Consider the following 18,787-nt stretch of genomic DNA (forward strand, 5'->3'; position numbering starts at 1 on the left):
CTTTACGGGTAAAAGAGGTAAAAAGACAAAAAAAGTGGCCTGGTTTTCAAGTGCGGAAGGAATTGAGGACGGATAATTGGGTGTCCCCCTGCAGCACGTGACGAGTTTAAAGTAAGTATACTCAGGGTAACCTAAAGCAACGCAAGTGGAAAGTTTCGCTAGTTGATATTCATATTATAAGAGAATAGTATAATACTCTAACTGGATATATTATCATTTCTTTACCGTTAATTAATTATATATATACTCTAGGTAATTGCTTTATATTATTAGTCAAGCTGAACTTCCGCGGTGCCTGTGCACGGCTGTTGTCATCGTGCACGAGGGCGTAGCTATTGACTACTTATATTAAACATTCTTGAACCTGTCTTTGATAAGTTACAAAATATATAATCCTAGAAATACTATACCAAGGTATGATTGTTCATTAAAAAATGTTTATGTAATGCTCTACATAAATTGGGTGTTGTGTTTATCTAGATTTTCTTGGTTTAAAACCGCACGTTTGGTTCTCTTAACAGGTTCCTCCTGTGGTACCTGGTCATGACGTTTTTTATTGTTAGGATCACTTGGGTCGATTAGTTCGTGAGAATTAATGTTATTACTCTCGCCAGTGTTTTTATCTGGCGATGAATTCAATCCGTTCATATTTTTCTGCTTGTCATTTGCCTTTCTTTTGGAAATTGCCTCTGCTCTGCGTATAGCCATGAATTTCGTTAGTCTCTCAGGAAGTAATTTCTCTTCTGGTGTTTGTTTCAAGATATTTCTTTTCTCTTGGCCATTATCCTCTATAAATATACCTGTTGTGTCTTCGAGTTTTACTTCGAACCCAATCATTATCTTATCTGTTGTATCCTCTACGATTTTGATGATATCGTGGTCCCTGACTAAAACTTTAAATCCTTTTTCTATCTTGATACCGTTGACAAATGATGGGTTAGTACCATTATGACAATACCATAGATCTTGCAACCCTAGAGCAGGTGATTCATAAAAACTATCACCAACAACGTGTCTATTCTTCATAAAGAAACAATTAATACGAGATAATCTGGTTTCATCGATAGTAGTATTACAATCGAGTGATCTTCCAATGAAATATGGATTGACACCTTGTCTCATTATAATATTATCAGTAATAGAACTGTTGGGTACGGGTGTTAAAGTCATAAACACACCGCTGTTGTTAGTTTTCTTGATCTTGTTTTTGTTGGATGATTGAACTTTTGGTTTATGAGATGGTTGTGACGCCATTGGGGGTTGTGTACCAGGTTGAGTAAACCTCATCGGTTGAATGTTAGGTACTTTAAACCCTGCCGGTTTCACTTCCTGGCTCTCTTCTTCTTCCAATTTGACCATGTTTTCCCGTCTAAGATTTTTAATCAGTTCATATTGAGCATCGTCTAAGTTTTCCAATTCTCTTTGTTGTGACATGGATTGAGATAATGAAACTTCTGAAAATTGACTACCCAATTCAGAGTTACCATTAGGCAATGTACTGAGTAAGCCCATCCTTATCCATGGATGTTGTAATGCTTTCTTTGCCGTCAACCGTTTAGCGGCATCGACTTGTAACAAAGAATCGATGAAATCCTTAGCTTCTTCAGAGACTCTATAGTCTCTCAATGGAGCATCGTGATACGATCCGTGAATAATCTTCTCATAAAGGTCAGGTTCCGTACTGCCACTGAAGGGCAGATGGCTGGTAAGGATCACATATACTAGACAACCTAAGGACCACATATCCACCATGTTTGAATATTCGTTATGCTGTTCGTCGTTATTTGATGTCCCTGATCTATTATTTAAAACCTCGGGTGCCACATATGCTAATGTCCCACAAAATGTCTTTAAACCTGATTCGGTGGCTTGAACTTTTGCTAACCCAAAATCCGTGATCTTGATTAACACTGGGTCGTCTTGTTCTATCAATATATTGTCCGGTTTCAGATCTCTATGAGAGATCCCCATAGAATGGATATATTCAATTGCTTCCAAGATTTGTCTAGTGATTTCTCTACCAGCATCTTCACCTACTACACCATGAGCTACCACAAAATCCATAAGGTCACCACCAGAGACAAATTCCATCACCATATAATAATTTATGTCATCCTCATATGATGCTTTCAATCTAACTATGCGTGGATGATCTAATTTCTCCAAGACTTCCAATTCTCGCGTGACACCATCGATATTACCCATAACTTTCCGTTTATTAATTATCTTGACCGCATATGTCTTCCCTGTCTTTCTTTCTGCAGCTCTCTTCACAGTAGCAAAAGCACCTTGACCTACCACTCTGTCCTCGATAGAGAAATCTTTATATATCGGGCTCGAATATTTATTATCTATAATTACATTGTTGCTGTTACCAGCACTGTTACCTGGAGACAATTTCGAACCACTTGTTATTTCATCGAGTCTCGCTCTCTCGTACGCTTGTTTAAATCGATCACTGATGAAGACCATTAACGTCAACACATCACTAGCTACACCTGCTCCGACGGTAATTTCATCACCTTGAGATAATAATTGATTTGTATTTTTAGGGATTCGTTCCCCATTTAATATTGTACCATTAGTGGATATATCTCTTAACAACAGATTACAATCTTCCCCTAGCATTATTTGAAAATGTTTACTGGAGTACCGGCTATGGTTTTCAAATTGATAATCTACAGCCGGTGAAGATCCTCTACCAAAAGTCCAAACTTTTTTAATAGGTGTCTTAATTTTGAGGACATCTTGAATTTCAATGGTAAGGTCTTTAATTGGAATTGTACCATTGGTGCAAACTATCCTACAGACAATATTTTCATTTATTTGTTCCTGAGAGAACTTTTCTACTAGAAATCGTTGTGTAGCCTGAGTGGCTTGTTGTGTAGGCTGTGTGACATTCATCTGATATATGTGATCTCCCTCTCTTTCTCTCTCCCACTTTCTCCCAGGTTATCTCCTTAATTCAAAGATCCTGTAGCTCGATCAAAGTATATACCACCACATTAAAATCCAAACTAATATTCAAGATCAATGAAACCTGCCTTTCCAGATGTGATCGCATAACCTCGTCATCCGGCATCTCTTCCATGCCATTACTAATTCCAAATGAATTCTCGTTGCTTTCTTTCGTTCACTGTCGGCGTCTCTCAATTTTCAATTTTTGGATTTTGGCGACTGGCGCTGTTTATGGTGTTTTGGGGCAGGTACTGCGGGTGGTTCTGTGCGATTTGTGTCTTGTTTTGACGCGTCTTTCTTTCTTTCTGTATAGTGTTTGGTTGCCCAGGTAACGTAACGTAATGAGAGGGGGCAGTAATACCAGAAAATGAAGGAGTATTTGGCCATTCAAGTCAGAAAATTAGTCAAAACGGGAGTGTGAGTGTGAGTGTGAAGGATGCAGCGGTGGTGGTGGGTTTCGTTGGAGTCGGTTGTGGTGTGGTTGCATCGTATGTACGGGTGCTTATTATATGGAGTGCAGACATTCAGTTTTGAGGATCTATAGTAATTATGATTGGTGAATATATTCCCATACATGATGACGACACACACACGCATATATATATATATATATATATATAAATCAAGAACAATCTATGTTTTCTATCACTGTTCGACAGTTCCGAAATTTCTTATTTCCAGTTTCTGGAATGACGGTTCAGTGTGTACATTGCCATTACTATTGCTATTGCTATTTTTTGCCTGTCTTTTCGGTATTTCGGCTTAGCGAGGGAAAGCGACAATAATAAATAGTACATATTATGTAATGTTATGTAATAGTGTAACAGACAAAGAACTTTCGTTATTTGTATACTGCAGAGCTACATTTACTTGTGGTTTGGTTGTTATAGGAATATCTTTTGGAGGAACTGTTTGAATATAGTAAAAAAGAAAGATGAGTGATGCACAACAATATAAGGAGGAGGTCCCCGAAAAGAGACTGCTTACAGAGAATGATATGAAATTATGGGAAAATAGTACTACAAGGGAAGAATTAATGAAATTCATCGTGACTTTGGCAGAAGCTGTAGAAGGTCATGAGAATTCACAGATTGAAGAACCGGTGTCTCAACCGATACAAAATACACAGACAATATTATTACATTCGATTGAAAAATTTATTGAGAAACACCCCGTAGCTGATAGTGATAATACAAAATCAAGATTTGGTAAGATAGAATTTAGAGATTTTTATGATGATTTACAAAAAAATGCAGTTGATTTGATCAGACAAACATACCCTGATTTGTCCACCGATCAGATAAATCAATTGTCAACATATTTGATAGAATCTTGGGGGAATAAGAGCAGAATCGATTATGGATCAGGTCATGAATTGAATTTTTTATGTTTCTTGTTTGGTTTGACCAAATACAAAATATTTTCATTGGAGAAAGATAGCGTAAACATTGTTTTGATTGTGTTCATCAAATATTTAACCATTATGAGAACTTTGGAATCGCAGTATTGGTTGGAACCTGCGGGGTCTCATGGTGTATGGGGGTTAGATGACTATCATTTCTTGCCGTTTTTATTTGGGGCTTTCCAACTAGCTAAACATAAACATCTGAGACCATTATCAATCCATAATGAAGAAGTAGTAGAGATGTTTAAGGATAAATACTTGTATTTCGGATGTATTTCCTTCATTAACTCGATTAAGACGTCGGCTTCTTTGAGGTGGCATTCTCCAATGTTAGATGATATCAGTGGCGTGAAAAAATGGTCAAAAGTCGCAGAAGGGATGGTTAAGATGTACGAAGCCGAAGTGTTGAATAAGTTGCCAATCATGCAACATTTCTATTTCAGCAACTTCTTGCAATGTCCAGATGGAATATCCCCTCCTCATGATGCCTCATCGGGAAACATTCATGATGAAGAAATGGAAGAAGAGTTAAGTCATGCTCATAGTACTTATGGTGACTGTTGTGGTATTAAAGTACCTAGTGCATTCGCTGCTGCTGCTGCTGCAGAAGGAAATAAAAAATCACATAGGCGTATACCGTTTGATTAAATAATTAAGTCCGTTATACATACATATATATGAATCAAAATCTTTGTGATGATGACATTGGGTTCCATGGTAAACCAGGATCTTCTATCGGTGTGGCAGTGCTGGATTGTTTCCATATTTTGATACTCTTATCAGTTTCACCCGTTATTAATGTAAACCCACTCTTATCAAACGTACTCGTAAGTATTCCACGTTCACTAGATAGTGATCCTCTAGTAGGTTTCGTGACCATCGACTGATACAGATGTCCAGACTTGTAATCATAAAAGGACATTTTCCCATCATCACTCCCAGCGAACAGTACGTCATCCTCGTTTATACTTAAAGTATTGATTATACCAGTGCTCTCAGATTCAAAATTTGTCAATAAGGACCCTTCTGGTAATCTCCATGATCTAATATCATCCGTACAGGCAGACGCAAATGAAAATTCCTTTGGGTGCATCGATAAACTTCTAACATTTCTCTTATGATGTGTTAAGACTTTCATGCTTTTACCTGCCACTAGATCCCATAGAATCACTGTGGCATCAGTTGAGCCACTTATAATTTGGGGATCCACTGGAAGACACTCCACTTTATTTATTGGGCCTTTATGTCCAACCAAAGTCGTCACAGCTTCTTTCGTTCTAATATCCCATAATTTAACGACGCTATCTCTACCAGCAGTTGCAATTAAATCAACGGTAGGATGAATCGATACAGTGTGGACCCCCGAATGATGACCGTAGTAATCTCTAATTGCTGTGTTTTTCTCGAGATCCCAACATTTCACTAATTTATCCTCACTTGCAGAAAACATGTATGGATGACGTTCAGAGACAGCTACTCCACGGACACCCATAGCATGACCTGCAAGAGTAATTTTTAATTTGCCAGTAGACATATCCCATACCTTTATCGTGGTATCATTGCTTCCGGTGACAAACCATTCATTCCCCACAGGGTCAATTGCCACACATCGTACCCACCCAAGATGACCATTAATTATTTTGGTAAGTTTCCATGGTGCATGCCATTTAGGTTTCTGTAATAATAATTGCCTCCTTCTCTCCATTACTGAATGCTCGATAATAGGATCATTTGAGCTTGATAAACTAGTTTCAATATTTGATAATGTATTATTCGTCTGTGACAATTTTTCTGACACTGGGGTGGGCGTATCTATATGGTTTTTATTGTTTAACTCATCTTGTAAATGTTTTGGTAGAGTTGCCATAGAACTAAACTGATTCATCCATCGCGTTTTTCTATATACTTCGTCAATCTGTTGCAAAACAACATTTTCAGGTTCTGTATTGTAATCATCCATTATTTATTAAAGAGGGCTCTTTGTCTCTTCTGTATTAATATTACAATTTTAAAAATAGTACAAGATCTTTCTTATTTCCTAATTATAATCGTTGAAAATTTAATATATTAGAGCACACACAGATTAATTTTTAAATGCGATCTTACTTTGATAGTACTTGTGATATCTCCTAAGTTACAGTTGTGGGTTATAGCCATTCATAACTATTCATACTGATTTTAGTTAAGTTCTTTTTCACTTTTATGTCGTACATTAAATTTGTTCAAAGTCGCTCAATACGGGGAAGCTTGTTGATATTAGCGAATATGGTAAACAAATTGTGTACGATATAACTCTTCATGACAAACGGCCCTTTGCACTAGAGGAAATAAGGCTACATCAATCAATTTCGTGTTTCAAGTATAACACATTCTTTGAACAACGAAATACTATATCCAAAGTATTCAAATAGGAATTATTTCAAATTAGTCATACTATTGTATATTTCAGGTGAAATTGTCAGAGGCGATAAATCCAGTGACATATTCAATCTTTAGCATCAATAATTGCAAAGGAACATTGAGGAACGGATAAGTAATTCATACGTTGAAACTTTGTAATTATATCATTATTAATAATAATATTTCCTCCCTTTTTGCGACGCCATTTATTCGTGGATTAGCTCTAAGATATTAATTCCTCAAAATCCGATATTTTATTGGGTAGTAAATCAATAGGAGAAATAGTATATAGTAAAGGATTTGGTATATCATTGCTTAGTATATCTCAGTTTTAATAAGTGATACCAGTAAAATTAAGGATAATGAATAATGCTGCAGCCATAACTATCACGAAGGCTGAACAAAATAATATTAAAGCAATTATAGGGACCTCATACAATAAACTTTACAGTCAGTTTCAATCCGATGAACTATGTGATGTAGGTAATTATAAAATTCTTAACCAAATTGGTGAAGGTAGTTTTGGGAAAGTTTATCTAGCTTGTCACAAACTTACACATCATAAGGTGGTCTTGAAGACAAGTGATAAGAAAGATCCTAACATAGTAAGAGAGGTATTCTACCATAGACAATTCAATTATCCACATATTACCAAGTTATATGAAGTAATAGTAACAGAGACAAAAGTTTGGATGGTATTGGAATATTGTTCTGGGAAAGAACTTTACGATCATTTATTGAAAATGAAAAGAATACCTATAAACCAATGTATTGAATTATTCTCACAGATATGTGGAGCTGTCTATTATGCACACTCCCTAAATTGTGTTCACAGAGATTTAAAACTAGAAAATATATTACTTGATAAAGAAGGGAAAGCTAAATTAACAGATTTTGGTTTTACTAGGGAATGTATGACGAAATCCTTACTAGAAACTGTATGCGGGACAACAGTATATATGGCACCCGAATTAACAGAACGGAAGATGTATGATGGTTTTAAGATTGATATATGGGCCTTAGGAGTTATATTATACACAATGATGACTGGTTCTATGCCATTCGATGAGGAAGATCAAGTTAAAATAAAATGGAAAATAGTTAATGCTACACCAGATTACAATAGTTCTGTTATTACAGAGGATGCAAAAGACTTATTAACAAAGCTATTGTCTAAGGATCCTATCAATAGACCCACCATGAAAGAAATTTTAGAACATCCATTCTTACGTCCGTATGGTTCTACTATCTTAAAAGAGACAGATGCAATTATATTAAAACAAAGAGACGGTACATCAAGATTTCATAGTAAAAAAGAGAGGAGATTATTGAAGATGCTACGGCGAAGTGGATTTGATGTCCATGCGATTAAGAATTCTGTGATAAAAAGAAAATGTGACAATTTATCTGGGTTATGGTTCCTTCTATTAGACCAGCAAAATAAGAATGAGCATTCACTTAGACCAAGAAGAAATAAATCTGTTTTGTCTGTTAGAAATGTATTTGATGGCCCAAAGACGTCCCATGAGACTGAAAACAGTGAAGGAATCATCAGAACCTCTTTGGAATTAACAAAGGTTGCATCTATAGGTAAGATGATAAATAAAACCGCGGATACTATATCTTTATCACCTATCATACAACATGTAAGTCACAACAAAAATGATCCGACTGATAATGGAGCTTCGAAGACACTGATGGATGGCCCTGTAAATAAAACAAACAACATACGTATTTCTTCTATGCCGGTGATGAGAGAAAACTCTATGAGGAAGAATAATAATATATTTAAGAAATTTTCGGATTTCTTTAAACAGAAAAAGTACTTAAATAGTCAGAATGGATTGACTGATGAGTTTGTAGGTACAGATAATCATTCAACTGATGGGGGCTCCGTCACACAACACTCTCAGTCAACTAGTATTTTTAAGAAAACAAATGGTGATAAGGGGGATTTGGAAAATAAAAGGAAATCACAATCTATGAGGCCTAAAAGTAAAACAGCAGCAGAACTCAAGGCTACAAAGAAGGTTGAAACCCCTAGAGGCAAGGGTACCACAAGAGCCTCATTCCCAAGTGAACTAAATTCCACCAGCTACGAACAATCAGTAGTGAAACGTTTTAAATCAACCACGTCTAGTGACACATCCAGACAAGCCTCTTTACTTAATTATGATGGAGATTCTTTGCGAGTTATACGTTCATCATATTCAGATCTTAAAGTTTCACCTAAACTATCCGAAGTAAGACCATTGTCTAATGTTTCCCAGTTTTCTAATGATACAAATACATCAGATTATTCTACAGATGGAAACACAACTTTCCAGAACAGTTTTGACAGTTCTGCTAAACCAACACTAAAACATGGGAATTCACAATATTCTCTGAATTCAAACCCCGATCTTATGGTAAAACCACCTTCATCAAGAAAATATTTGAGGCGAAACTTAAGCGTCCGGTCCGAAGCATCTAGTGCCTCTGAAAGAAGTTCAAGGACGGACTCATTTTACGATATAACAACAACTACAACTCAGATAAAACCGTTCTCGCGGAATAAAGATGGAGGGAATCCAAAGGATTCTGTTCTACCACATTTTTCTGTTCAAAAGAGTAATGGAACATGGCCTTCACCAAATAGCAATAAGTATATGTTACCCAGAAGAAGCTCACTTGGTAGAAGAAGACGGAGCAAAAAACCAAGTTTCCTAAATAATTCACAACCGGGAACTGATGATATTATTAGAGAGGAATCTTCTTCTGTGGATGATGACTCCGATATCCAGCAAGGAAATTTCACCTCAAACATTCAAAGTAATATATTAGAAAAGCCAGATGACATTATTGTTGAAGCTAGTGATAATGACGGTATTTCTCTTCCAAATACGCAAATGGTAGGACAAAGTCACAGCTTCACAAAAACTTCTAATCCTGAACTATCTCGACGAGACGTTAGTGGAGGAAGTCAGTGGTCCGCATTCAATAATGACTCAAAATCATTCATTACAGGTACGGAAGATGAAGGTTCCATTGAAAATGCTGATAATGAAGAAAGCGAATATCATGAGGACCCGGAAGATCATGAGGACCCTGAAGATTAGAATCAGATTGAAAATTTGTAAGTGTTTTCCAATTATTGAATAAACGATTGGATTATTATATATATTATTTATAAGTGAATATAGGCATAACATAATAGAACATTTAAGCATGATTTGTGGTATTTAATATCAATGACGGGTATAAAAAAGAAATTGAATAACCGTCAAGTCTTATTTCTTTTTGTCAGCCATGAACTTTTTCAGTGGATCAAATGGTATCCCCTCCATGCCTTCTACACCTAACCATTTCATGGATTCGTTTAAAGCATTCATAAGGCCTTCATCAAGATCGTTATTATCCATTACATCACCAAATCCATCCATAAATTTGTCATTCTCAAGAGAATCATCATCTGAGGCAGTTGGGTCAAATTGGAGTTGTTGTAATTCATCTATTTTTTCTTGTGGAAGTTTTAGACCATCCTTAAGGAAAAATTCGAAGAAGTCGTCATCGTCTATATCAATATTTTCCGATTTAAAAAAGTCTTTAACCTCCGAATCGGGATTAGATTCATTTGTAGACGATTGCGAATTCTTCTTTTGCGAGGTATTCTTTTGCAAGGTACTGGATTGAGAAATAAACTCTGCTACCTTGTCAAGTGCTTCCTGATCAGGAATCATATCGTCCTTCAGTTCTATCATGTCAGATAATGACCTTTTCTTGAAATCAAAATCTTGAAAGGTTGTATTCATATGATGCACTCCAGGTTTTATGTGTAAACCATCTGTTTCTTGAATAGCCAATGTGTTATCCTCCAATAGAGTTTTTAGCATCAAAGATATGATCTCACCGGAATATAATTGTACTTCTCCCTGATCTCTCTTCAACCCCCTTGAATCCATATAAAGAGATAATAAATCTAAAAAAACTCTAGATATCAAAAATGTGCACTCTGTACCCTTTCCGTTGTATTTCGAGATATCCGGATCTTCGACATCAATTACGTGAAATTGTTTAATAATAAAATTTAGGGTGGTTGGATTTTGTTTTAAGATTTCTAGACATTCTTTATCACCAATTTTGATATTCAACAATTGTAAATCATTTAAACGCTCGTGTGGGAAAGATTGGATATATTTTTTATCAATTTCACTCATCAGCTTTTGGTCCGTTACTAGTTTATAATGAGCTTTACCTAAAAATTCAATGCATTCTCCTTGCGTAAGTCCTCTGTCAGGGTAAAAGTAGGTAGGAATCAACTTAAACTTACCTTCATGTAGCCATAATCTATTATTAGCTACTGGATAATTGAATTCTTCGGGTATGCTGTCATTACAATCGGCTAGTATAAAATCACCATCAGTGTCACATATTTTTACGAATATTTCCGGACCAAATCCCTGAGATATATTGTGTAATATTCCAAGTATAAGAGCATTTTCTTCAACACTATTATCCTGTGTACATTTATAACCGAATAGATAGGGCGTTGAATCAGACAACTCTCTCAATTGTAATTTAAAACTGGATAACTCTGACCAAGGGTAGTGTTGATTCCAATACTCTAACTCTTTCGATAGACTTTTATATATAGCATCTAGAGTCTTTGGTTTTGACAGTTTTAGCCTATCTATTAAAAATATCCCGAAGCATAAATATATCTTATCTGGAGCATCGAAGACTTCAATAATATTGTCGCTTTCATGTTTTTGCCAGAGCCACTCCGTACTTAAGTAATAATCCTCATCTGCTTGTCTCAAAATCTTCATTACTGTATAGTTATATATATGTCACGAAAATATAAAAAAAGAATACAAGCAGAGTTCTACAAATGGTTATATTATGAATCATTGTTTTCTTTCCTTTGTTTTTGACATTTTGAAATTGAAAGGTCATCTCAAAATACTTTTTTTTCAATTTTCAGTGCTCTGGAAATAAAGGGCACAGATAATATAACAATGATTACTTAAAGTAAATTATTATATATGTTACATAACTATAAACCGTGTAAAATATATGATATCAAGAAGTATTTATGTGTATGACTGAGGAATACCATTTGTGGTAGTTCAGAAATTTTGTTAAATAATGGATGAGATTAAAAGACTAGTATGGAAAGGAACCTTAAATGTTCAAATCGAAATAGACAAATCATTAATTATTGCAACAGATAACAATAAATCTCTCTATGTTAATATTAGAATACCGAGAGAGACATATATCTCATTGTTTACAGAATCAATTTTACGTGGAGTGAAGGATCATCTCCGAAAAGATCTAAGCGAAATAATAACCAATGTATGGTTTGAGTCAGATGGTAAATTATTGCTCTGGAACATACCGATAGGAGCCTTATATGATATAACCTCAAACCTTAGAATAGAATCCATGGATAGTATCTCTGATAAAGACACATTCATTCAAATATGGAAGATTAAGCTAGTGTATGGAAAAGAGTTCCCTGCTATGCATATTCCTATCATCAATGGTGATAGTCAGATCCAAAAGTATTGGATGCATCAATGGAAACAGTCATGTTTTATACTGAATGGCTCTTCCAAAAGAGTCATGTCACTTCATATGAACGATACGCAGTTATTTTGGAATTCTGTTCTTAATAGAACCCCAGATTCATTTGAACAGATCAGTTCGAAGGTTATTCCTAAATCTCCTAGAAATATTCCTGTTGTGTTACATACGAAGGGGCAAACAGATAGTCTGTATCATCCAGTGGTGCCAAACGTTAATAATGAAGGAAAAAATACAACCTTGAGGCGACTACTTGATGATTTCTGTGATTACAACAAGTTTGAAAATGGAACAGTAGTATCTCAAGGAATATGCTTACCATTAGACCTCGATCTTCATTTCCTCTACTCAGTTTTTTTCAGCTGTGATGGGTTTTTGCATTTGACCATTACATATTCCCAAGACTTCACACATGATAAAGGATGTTAGAGGTATACACATATATGCATATATTACCATATTTATAGATCAATCATTGTGTAGATTTAATTAAACAATACGAAATTAAATAGTCATGGTCGTGGGAGATTGATAAATCAACTTCAATTCGATTCAAGATATACCGATTGTAGAATCCACTATAAGTTGGACAAATACTTGGAAACGATGCTTCGATTTGGATTACTGGCGATCCTGATTCTTTATTTGATTTCGTAAACAACTTTGAATATATAGTTTGGGCGGGAGGAACTTCGGTTGCTGGTATGTATCCTGAAAGTGCCTTTAGTATGGATTCTTTGGTAGCCCATATACCAGCGGTATAATTTATTAATTCTTTGTTTGATTCAACATATTCAGACTTATTCAGTAACTTGAAGAACTTTTCTTGTTCCACTACAGTCATAAATTTGTTTGTTATTCTTTTCAGCTTTCGATAATCTCCAATAGCATGATTTCTTTTCAAAATTCCAATCATTCTTGGTATATACACAATGTCTGTTCCAATTCCTAGTATGTTATTCATTTGATATGGTATAGATTGAATGGCGATAGCTTTTGCTTTTGCTTTGGTGATGGTTGGATTAACTATATATCGTTTCCTGTTTTAGTTAATTTTTTTATGTTTAACAAAGGAAGAAGAACTTTTTCAACTTTGAATCCTGAGATCTCACAATGATATATTTTTTAGAATAAAAATTATTTCTATAAGAAATATTATTTAAATGTATTTACAAATTAAATTCTTCAAAGAAAGCTGATACCTTTTCATACAAAAACTCTTGCGAAGCTGGTTGTTTAACACCATGAGAAGCGCCAGGCACAATTCCGGAGTTTTGGGACCAAAACTGTGGATTACTGATAGATTCCCATCTTTTCAAAACAGCATGTTTATCGATATCTTGAGGAATAAATTCATCCTTCTCTGAGTATGCGACTAAGAATGGTTTGTTGATTTTACCAAATGTTTGTTTCAATGCATCATCTGATAAATCTGTAGAAAAGAAATCGTCATCCCCTTCCGGCAACATAACTGAACACCATCTATAAGCTGTCACTGGAGTGTCATTTGTGTATGCCATGTATTCACGAGATAATATTTCATCGTCTTTACCTTCATCCAACAATTTCTTGGCTCTAGCGTTTAAATCATCTCTTATTTCCTTCGAGGCATACAACGTGAAACATTCTCTGTCAGAACATGATGCTTGAAGGATACCGGCCTTTATTTCATCGCTAATACTTAACAGAGATTGCATAACATCTTGGGAACCAGTAGAATGTCCCATTATTACTATTTCTTTCTTGTTACCGCCTTCTTCAGATTTTAAATAACCAATTAATTGCTTAATTTGAGTCACATCTTCCTTTACAGAAGATGTCCCCCAACCAATAAAACTACTCTTCATTTGTATTTGTACTACAGAATAACCTAATGGTTCTAATACATGTGGTAAATTGGTTAAATATGGAACAGTAGTTAGGCCATCTGTCATACCACCGATCATGATTAATGCATTTGGTAAACCGACTGGTTCATATTCAAAAGCAACTTGATGGTCATTATATCTGTGTAAAGTACCATTAAACTTCATACTTTTTTCTTTTAAACGATAATGGGTTAATTATTTATATTATCCTCAATCACACAATTGTAATTGAGTTGGAGTTGATCTAAAATAAAATTTCGGTACCTAATGTTTAAAAAGGGGGGATGGAGTCTTTCTTTATAATCCTTTAAGTTTGATCGAAATTGATGCGCTTTAAAAAAATTCTCATTTTAAGGGGAGTAACGATATATTTTATTGCTTAATAATCAAAAACTACATGAGTAGGAAAGATTAATTTCACAAAGAATGTATATTAATGGAGTCTTTTAAGAAATAATATTAGTGTACAAAAAGATATTTATATATATATAAGTGTGTGTGTGGAACGTTTTAATTCAAATATGAGTGTCTTGCTTATTTATGAATTATCGAAAAACAAATAAGAGAGTTAATGCAAAATATATTAATAATATGATAATGGGTTCAAGAATATGGTAGATAGGTGTTTCCTTATTTGAAATCCTTATGAGTCCATTTTTCAGTGACAGTTTTTTTGTATCTTCTACCTCTCTTAAGTGGTATACGGGATTCAATCTTACCTGAACTTTGTAATTTTCTAACATTATCGTAAAGTAGATTACCTTCTGGTTTCAATTTTCTCAAGGAATCAGACATTTCATCTGAAAACTTAATTTCTAACCTTTCATCCAGAATACCATATTTAGTACCTAATTTATTTTTGTTATGTCTTCTTTCCTTTGTAACTTTACTTGTGGTTTCAACCTTAGATTCTTCTGCTACAAGAATTCCAATTTCTTCTATCTTTTCCAATTTTTTGACATGAATCTTTAAACTTCTCAACTCCTGTTGTAATTTAACCTTTTCTTCGTGTCTCTTAGCTTTGTTTCTTTGATATTTAGTTTTTTTCTTATTCTTAACTGGGTCATTAGTCGATAATCTATAATCTAAACCATCCTCGTTTTGTTCAGTGATAACTTCAGCCTCATCTGAAGATTCGTCAGAAGATTCTTCCTCTTCGTTATCATTCAAAGTTTCCATTAAATGTTTTATCTTTTCCCTGTATTCAACTAATTTAACCCTTTTCTCATCATTGATAACTTCCTTTTCATATTCTGTAATCAATAACGAATTCCATTCTTTGGCCTCTGGGTTGTAAGATTTACCAGAATGTGGAACAGTTTCATACTTACGTACTTGAACTGGTTCAATCTTAGATGTAGATGGTACAACAGAAGGAAGTGACCAACTTGTGGTAGAATGGGTTAATAACTCCTCTGGGATATCTGTCTTTGATTTGACATCTAATTTAATCCCGGAAGGTAAAGTAACAGACTTTTTGCCATCCTTTTTGGATACTGGTTCTTCACCCCATAGATCATTTTTATCAGATTTAATTAAACCATCTCTATTAAGACGGGTTTTCAACTTACTTTCACCTTGGACTTTCCCAGCTAAAGCCAATAATTTATTCAATTTTTTCTTAGAAACACCTTGTACTTTAGTTTTTTTCTCCGTGTCCATGGTAGAATCATGTTTATGATGTTTCAATGCTGACACCTTAGAGTTAGTCTTAATAGATTCCAAGATCTCTCTACTTTTCAAATTTTTCTTAATTTGTTTTCTCTTGATCAATTTAGATTTCAATTCATCGTCACCAGTGGCATCTACCGCAAACAACGCATCGTTCTTCAATTCAGATAAATCAGCAACACCATGAGTGATCTCTTGTTCTCTCTTATCCTCTAAAGATTTCTCAATCTCACTTAAATCGATATTCTTTCTCCAGGCTTTCTTACCCTTTCTGGAGGACTGTTTGTACTGAGCAGGTCTAGCTGATTTGGAAGATGGGGCCATTGTATACGAGGTATTCCTATAGATCTGACTGGTGGGTGTATTTTGTTAGCTGCAATAACTAAATAAAAACAAGAGGACTGTCATATAGGTATATATATATAATGATGAGCTCATCTCATCGCAAATGAATTTCTTTCTTTCTTAAAAAAACGCAGAAAAAAAATTTTAAGATGTCGAAATTCGTGAGACGCGACGATCCGCAGAGAGAGAAAAGGTCATAAGGCAACTACCGCTGTTTAGAGAAGTTAAATGAGATAGAATCAAAGGTATATCTATGTGTGGCATCCTAAAGGGTTCAAGTATGTTAAGTAATCAAGGATGTAGATATACACATATGTACGTATATATTATTTGTACAAAAAGAGGAATGGTAGGGTGGGTGGGGGAGTGAGAAAACACTTAGTTGTGCTACTAGTAGTAATAGAAACAGAAAAGAAAAACGATAAGTTGACATTAGAGTGTTTGATGAAATATACAAAAAAATAAACAATTATTTTGGGAGAGTATGAAAGGTATGAACTAGATGTGTACGTTTGTTTCTATCACCAAATCCATCACTCTTGAAATCTGGGCGGTACAAACAAAGCTATTCATTAGCAGATAAGACAAAAGAAACCGAATATGATTACTAGCATCTTATAAAACGATTTCTTCTTCGGCATTCCATAGATCTCTCTTGAATCTCCAATGTATGGCAGTCAACTCTTCTTTCTTGTCTTCTTTATCACCAACTAAAGAGCCACTTGGCACATTTTTCAAAGAAAGGTTCAATTGAGTAGCCAAGGAAGTAAACGTATCATTATCACCAGGCACTTCATTCTTTTCATCTGCAGGTGGTTGAGCATAATCGACTTCATTAAACCACCTTCTTTGCCAGCGAATGCCTTTAGCTTCTTCCTTTTTACGTAATTCTCTTTGAGTTTCTTCCAATTCCGTCTTTGCGACTGTGATGCCATCGAAATCGTTACCAATGATTGCTTCTGCTACTGATTTCCAAGCTCTACGAGACTCTAACATATGTTGATCTTCTATTGGTTTCACTACTAGATGTTCAGCAGGAGTTCTATCAGCATCGTAGAAAAGAACCTCTTCGGAAGTAGTAATTTTCTTACCGTCCTTAATGTTTTTCGAGATCTTTGAAGAACCAGACCATTGGCCACGTATCGTATATAGAGCATTTTCTGAGCTTTTAGACTCTTCATTATTCTTATAGATTCTAGCTTTGAAAGTATTTTTCTTTCCTGAGAAATAGCCTCTACCAGAAAACTCCACGACACAAACCATCCCATTCGAGGCTTGAATGTACGATTTTCCTTCTAGTTCTACAAATGGAGAAGCCACAAGGATGCCCTCGATATGTAAAGGTGGAGGAGTCACCAAATAGGATTCGTCATGAACATCCAGGATGGTATGACCGTATTGTTTCACAGTCAACATCAATGATTTAGTGAAGTTTGCTTTGACTTCGTTATAACCTTGTAATTTAACATTATTCTTATCATTAAAGATTGAGTATGCGGTAATTGGAGGATGATGAGATACTTGTTCAGACAATAGGACGGTTTCCCCGAATTCAGGGTTCGCTTTATTTTCCCATTTCCCAACGAACAATTCACCTAAGAATGGGTTTAAGGGTTTCTTTTCGTAACCCATGGATTCATTACGAGAACAATATTGGGATTTTAAAGTGGAGATGAACCATTTGGTGACGCTTAGCATGCGTGCGACTTCTGCGGATTCGACTTCTAATTCTGGAGGGTATTCATCTTTATAATTTGATTCATTGATGAAGGAGGGCTGTAGGAACAAATCGGGATGTTCTGCCCAATATTGAGAGAATTCAGATAAGGAGACAGGAGACAGAATGAATGGTGGAGCAGACAAAGTAGATAAGTCACCATTGAATGAAGCAATTGATTTTAGGAAAGAAGTCCAGGTGGAACTACTAGCGTATTGAGACATGATATAATTCGTTGATATTTTTTTATTATTTTATTTTTTGAATGGATGATAGGGAAATATAGCACGCAAAACAAAAGGAGGGTGAGAGAGGGGATAACCACGGATATGTGAATTGGTTAAAAGAATAATATATATATATTTAAAATCCCAAATTTTTTGCCGTTGTTTTTTGCTTTCTTTAGCAATCAAAAAGTATTCAGGATACTTTTTATCGATTTCTAAAATAAAAGAAGACCAATAATCCCTTTAGATAGTAATTTCCAACAACAAATTTTAACAAATTTTAACGAAGAACGAAAAAGAAAAGGACTACGTTAATTAAATACGTAAGTCAATCAAATTATGTGTATATTGCAACTAATAGATTGTTTACCTTATTTCAACTGAAACCAAGAAACGAAATCGCAATCTATCGATTGTGTGTGATAAATTAGACCAAAATTCCAGTATCTTCGTCTGCCCTGTCCTCCCACCACCTATTCCGAGTATCACCAGTATTACCCATCGCTGACAATTTATATCGTTTTTCTCTCTCTCTCACTGCAATAGCAACAATAGCAACAATAATAGCAATAACGAATGTCCCTGGCGTGGGAAGAGCGTGAATTTGCGCGGTTTCTGTTAGAAATAG

The 18,787-nt window shown here is 35.1% G+C and overlaps 10 protein-coding genes across 10 annotated transcripts; 3 read left to right on the forward strand and 7 right to left on the reverse strand.

Annotated features, from left to right (window-relative positions):
• Positions 1-450: 450 nt before the first annotated feature.
• On the reverse strand, positions 451-2,904 carry RAD53 (serine/threonine/tyrosine protein kinase RAD53; the record flags this gene model as incomplete). The annotated part of the gene is made up of 1 exon (XM_041548821.1): positions 451-2,904. The coding sequence occupies one exon, from the start codon at positions 2,902-2,904 to the stop codon at positions 451-453; it is 2,454 nt and encodes an 817-aa protein (XP_041404755.1).
• A 988-nt stretch (positions 2,905-3,892) lies between these two features.
• On the forward strand, positions 3,893-5,011 carry RRD2 (peptidylprolyl isomerase RRD2; the record flags this gene model as incomplete). Its single annotated transcript, XM_041548822.1, has 1 exon — positions 3,893-5,011. One exon carries the CDS (start codon positions 3,893-3,895, stop codon positions 5,009-5,011), a length of 1,119 nt encoding a protein of 372 aa, XP_041404756.1.
• Positions 5,012-5,045: 34 nt separating this feature from the next.
• PRP46 (mRNA splicing protein PRP46) lies at positions 5,046-6,323 on the reverse strand (the record flags this gene model as incomplete). Its single annotated transcript, XM_041548823.1, has 1 exon — positions 5,046-6,323. The coding sequence occupies one exon, from the start codon at positions 6,321-6,323 to the stop codon at positions 5,046-5,048; it is 1,278 nt and encodes a 425-aa protein (XP_041404757.1).
• Positions 6,324-7,125: 802 nt separating this feature from the next.
• On the forward strand, positions 7,126-9,861 carry KABA2_02S02816 (non-specific serine/threonine protein kinase; the record flags this gene model as incomplete). The annotated part of the gene is made up of 1 exon (XM_041548824.1): positions 7,126-9,861. The coding sequence occupies one exon, from the start codon at positions 7,126-7,128 to the stop codon at positions 9,859-9,861; it is 2,736 nt and encodes a 911-aa protein (XP_041404758.1).
• A 171-nt stretch (positions 9,862-10,032) lies between these two features.
• KABA2_02S02838 (uncharacterized protein) lies at positions 10,033-11,571 on the reverse strand (the record flags this gene model as incomplete). The annotated part of the gene is made up of 1 exon (XM_041548825.1): positions 10,033-11,571. One exon carries the CDS (start codon positions 11,569-11,571, stop codon positions 10,033-10,035), a length of 1,539 nt encoding a protein of 512 aa, XP_041404759.1.
• Positions 11,572-11,890: 319 nt separating this feature from the next.
• ATG5 (Atg5p) lies at positions 11,891-12,760 on the forward strand (the record flags this gene model as incomplete). Its single annotated transcript, XM_041548826.1, has 1 exon — positions 11,891-12,760. One exon carries the CDS (start codon positions 11,891-11,893, stop codon positions 12,758-12,760), a length of 870 nt encoding a protein of 289 aa, XP_041404760.1.
• Positions 12,761-12,803: 43 nt separating this feature from the next.
• Positions 12,804-13,295, reverse strand: PPT2 (holo-[acyl-carrier-protein] synthase; the record flags this gene model as incomplete). The annotated part of the gene is made up of 1 exon (XM_041548827.1): positions 12,804-13,295. The coding sequence occupies one exon, from the start codon at positions 13,293-13,295 to the stop codon at positions 12,804-12,806; it is 492 nt and encodes a 163-aa protein (XP_041404761.1).
• A 205-nt stretch (positions 13,296-13,500) lies between these two features.
• On the reverse strand, positions 13,501-14,364 carry KABA2_02S02904 (uncharacterized protein; the record flags this gene model as incomplete). The annotated part of the gene is made up of 1 exon (XM_041548828.1): positions 13,501-14,364. One exon carries the CDS (start codon positions 14,362-14,364, stop codon positions 13,501-13,503), a length of 864 nt encoding a protein of 287 aa, XP_041404762.1.
• Positions 14,365-14,829: 465 nt separating this feature from the next.
• NOP53 (Nop53p) lies at positions 14,830-16,194 on the reverse strand (the record flags this gene model as incomplete). Its single annotated transcript, XM_041548829.1, has 1 exon — positions 14,830-16,194. The coding sequence occupies one exon, from the start codon at positions 16,192-16,194 to the stop codon at positions 14,830-14,832; it is 1,365 nt and encodes a 454-aa protein (XP_041404763.1).
• A 636-nt stretch (positions 16,195-16,830) lies between these two features.
• KES1 (oxysterol-binding protein KES1) lies at positions 16,831-18,156 on the reverse strand (the record flags this gene model as incomplete). Its single annotated transcript, XM_041548830.1, has 1 exon — positions 16,831-18,156. One exon carries the CDS (start codon positions 18,154-18,156, stop codon positions 16,831-16,833), a length of 1,326 nt encoding a protein of 441 aa, XP_041404764.1.
• Between the last annotated feature and the right edge of the window lie 631 nt (positions 18,157-18,787).

This window comes from Maudiozyma barnettii, assembly GCF_903064755.1.
Source record: "Maudiozyma barnettii strain CLIB 1767 genome assembly, contig: KABA2_02, whole genome shotgun sequence".
NCBI classification, from domain to species: Eukaryota; Fungi; Ascomycota; class Saccharomycetes; order Saccharomycetales; family Saccharomycetaceae; genus Maudiozyma; species Maudiozyma barnettii.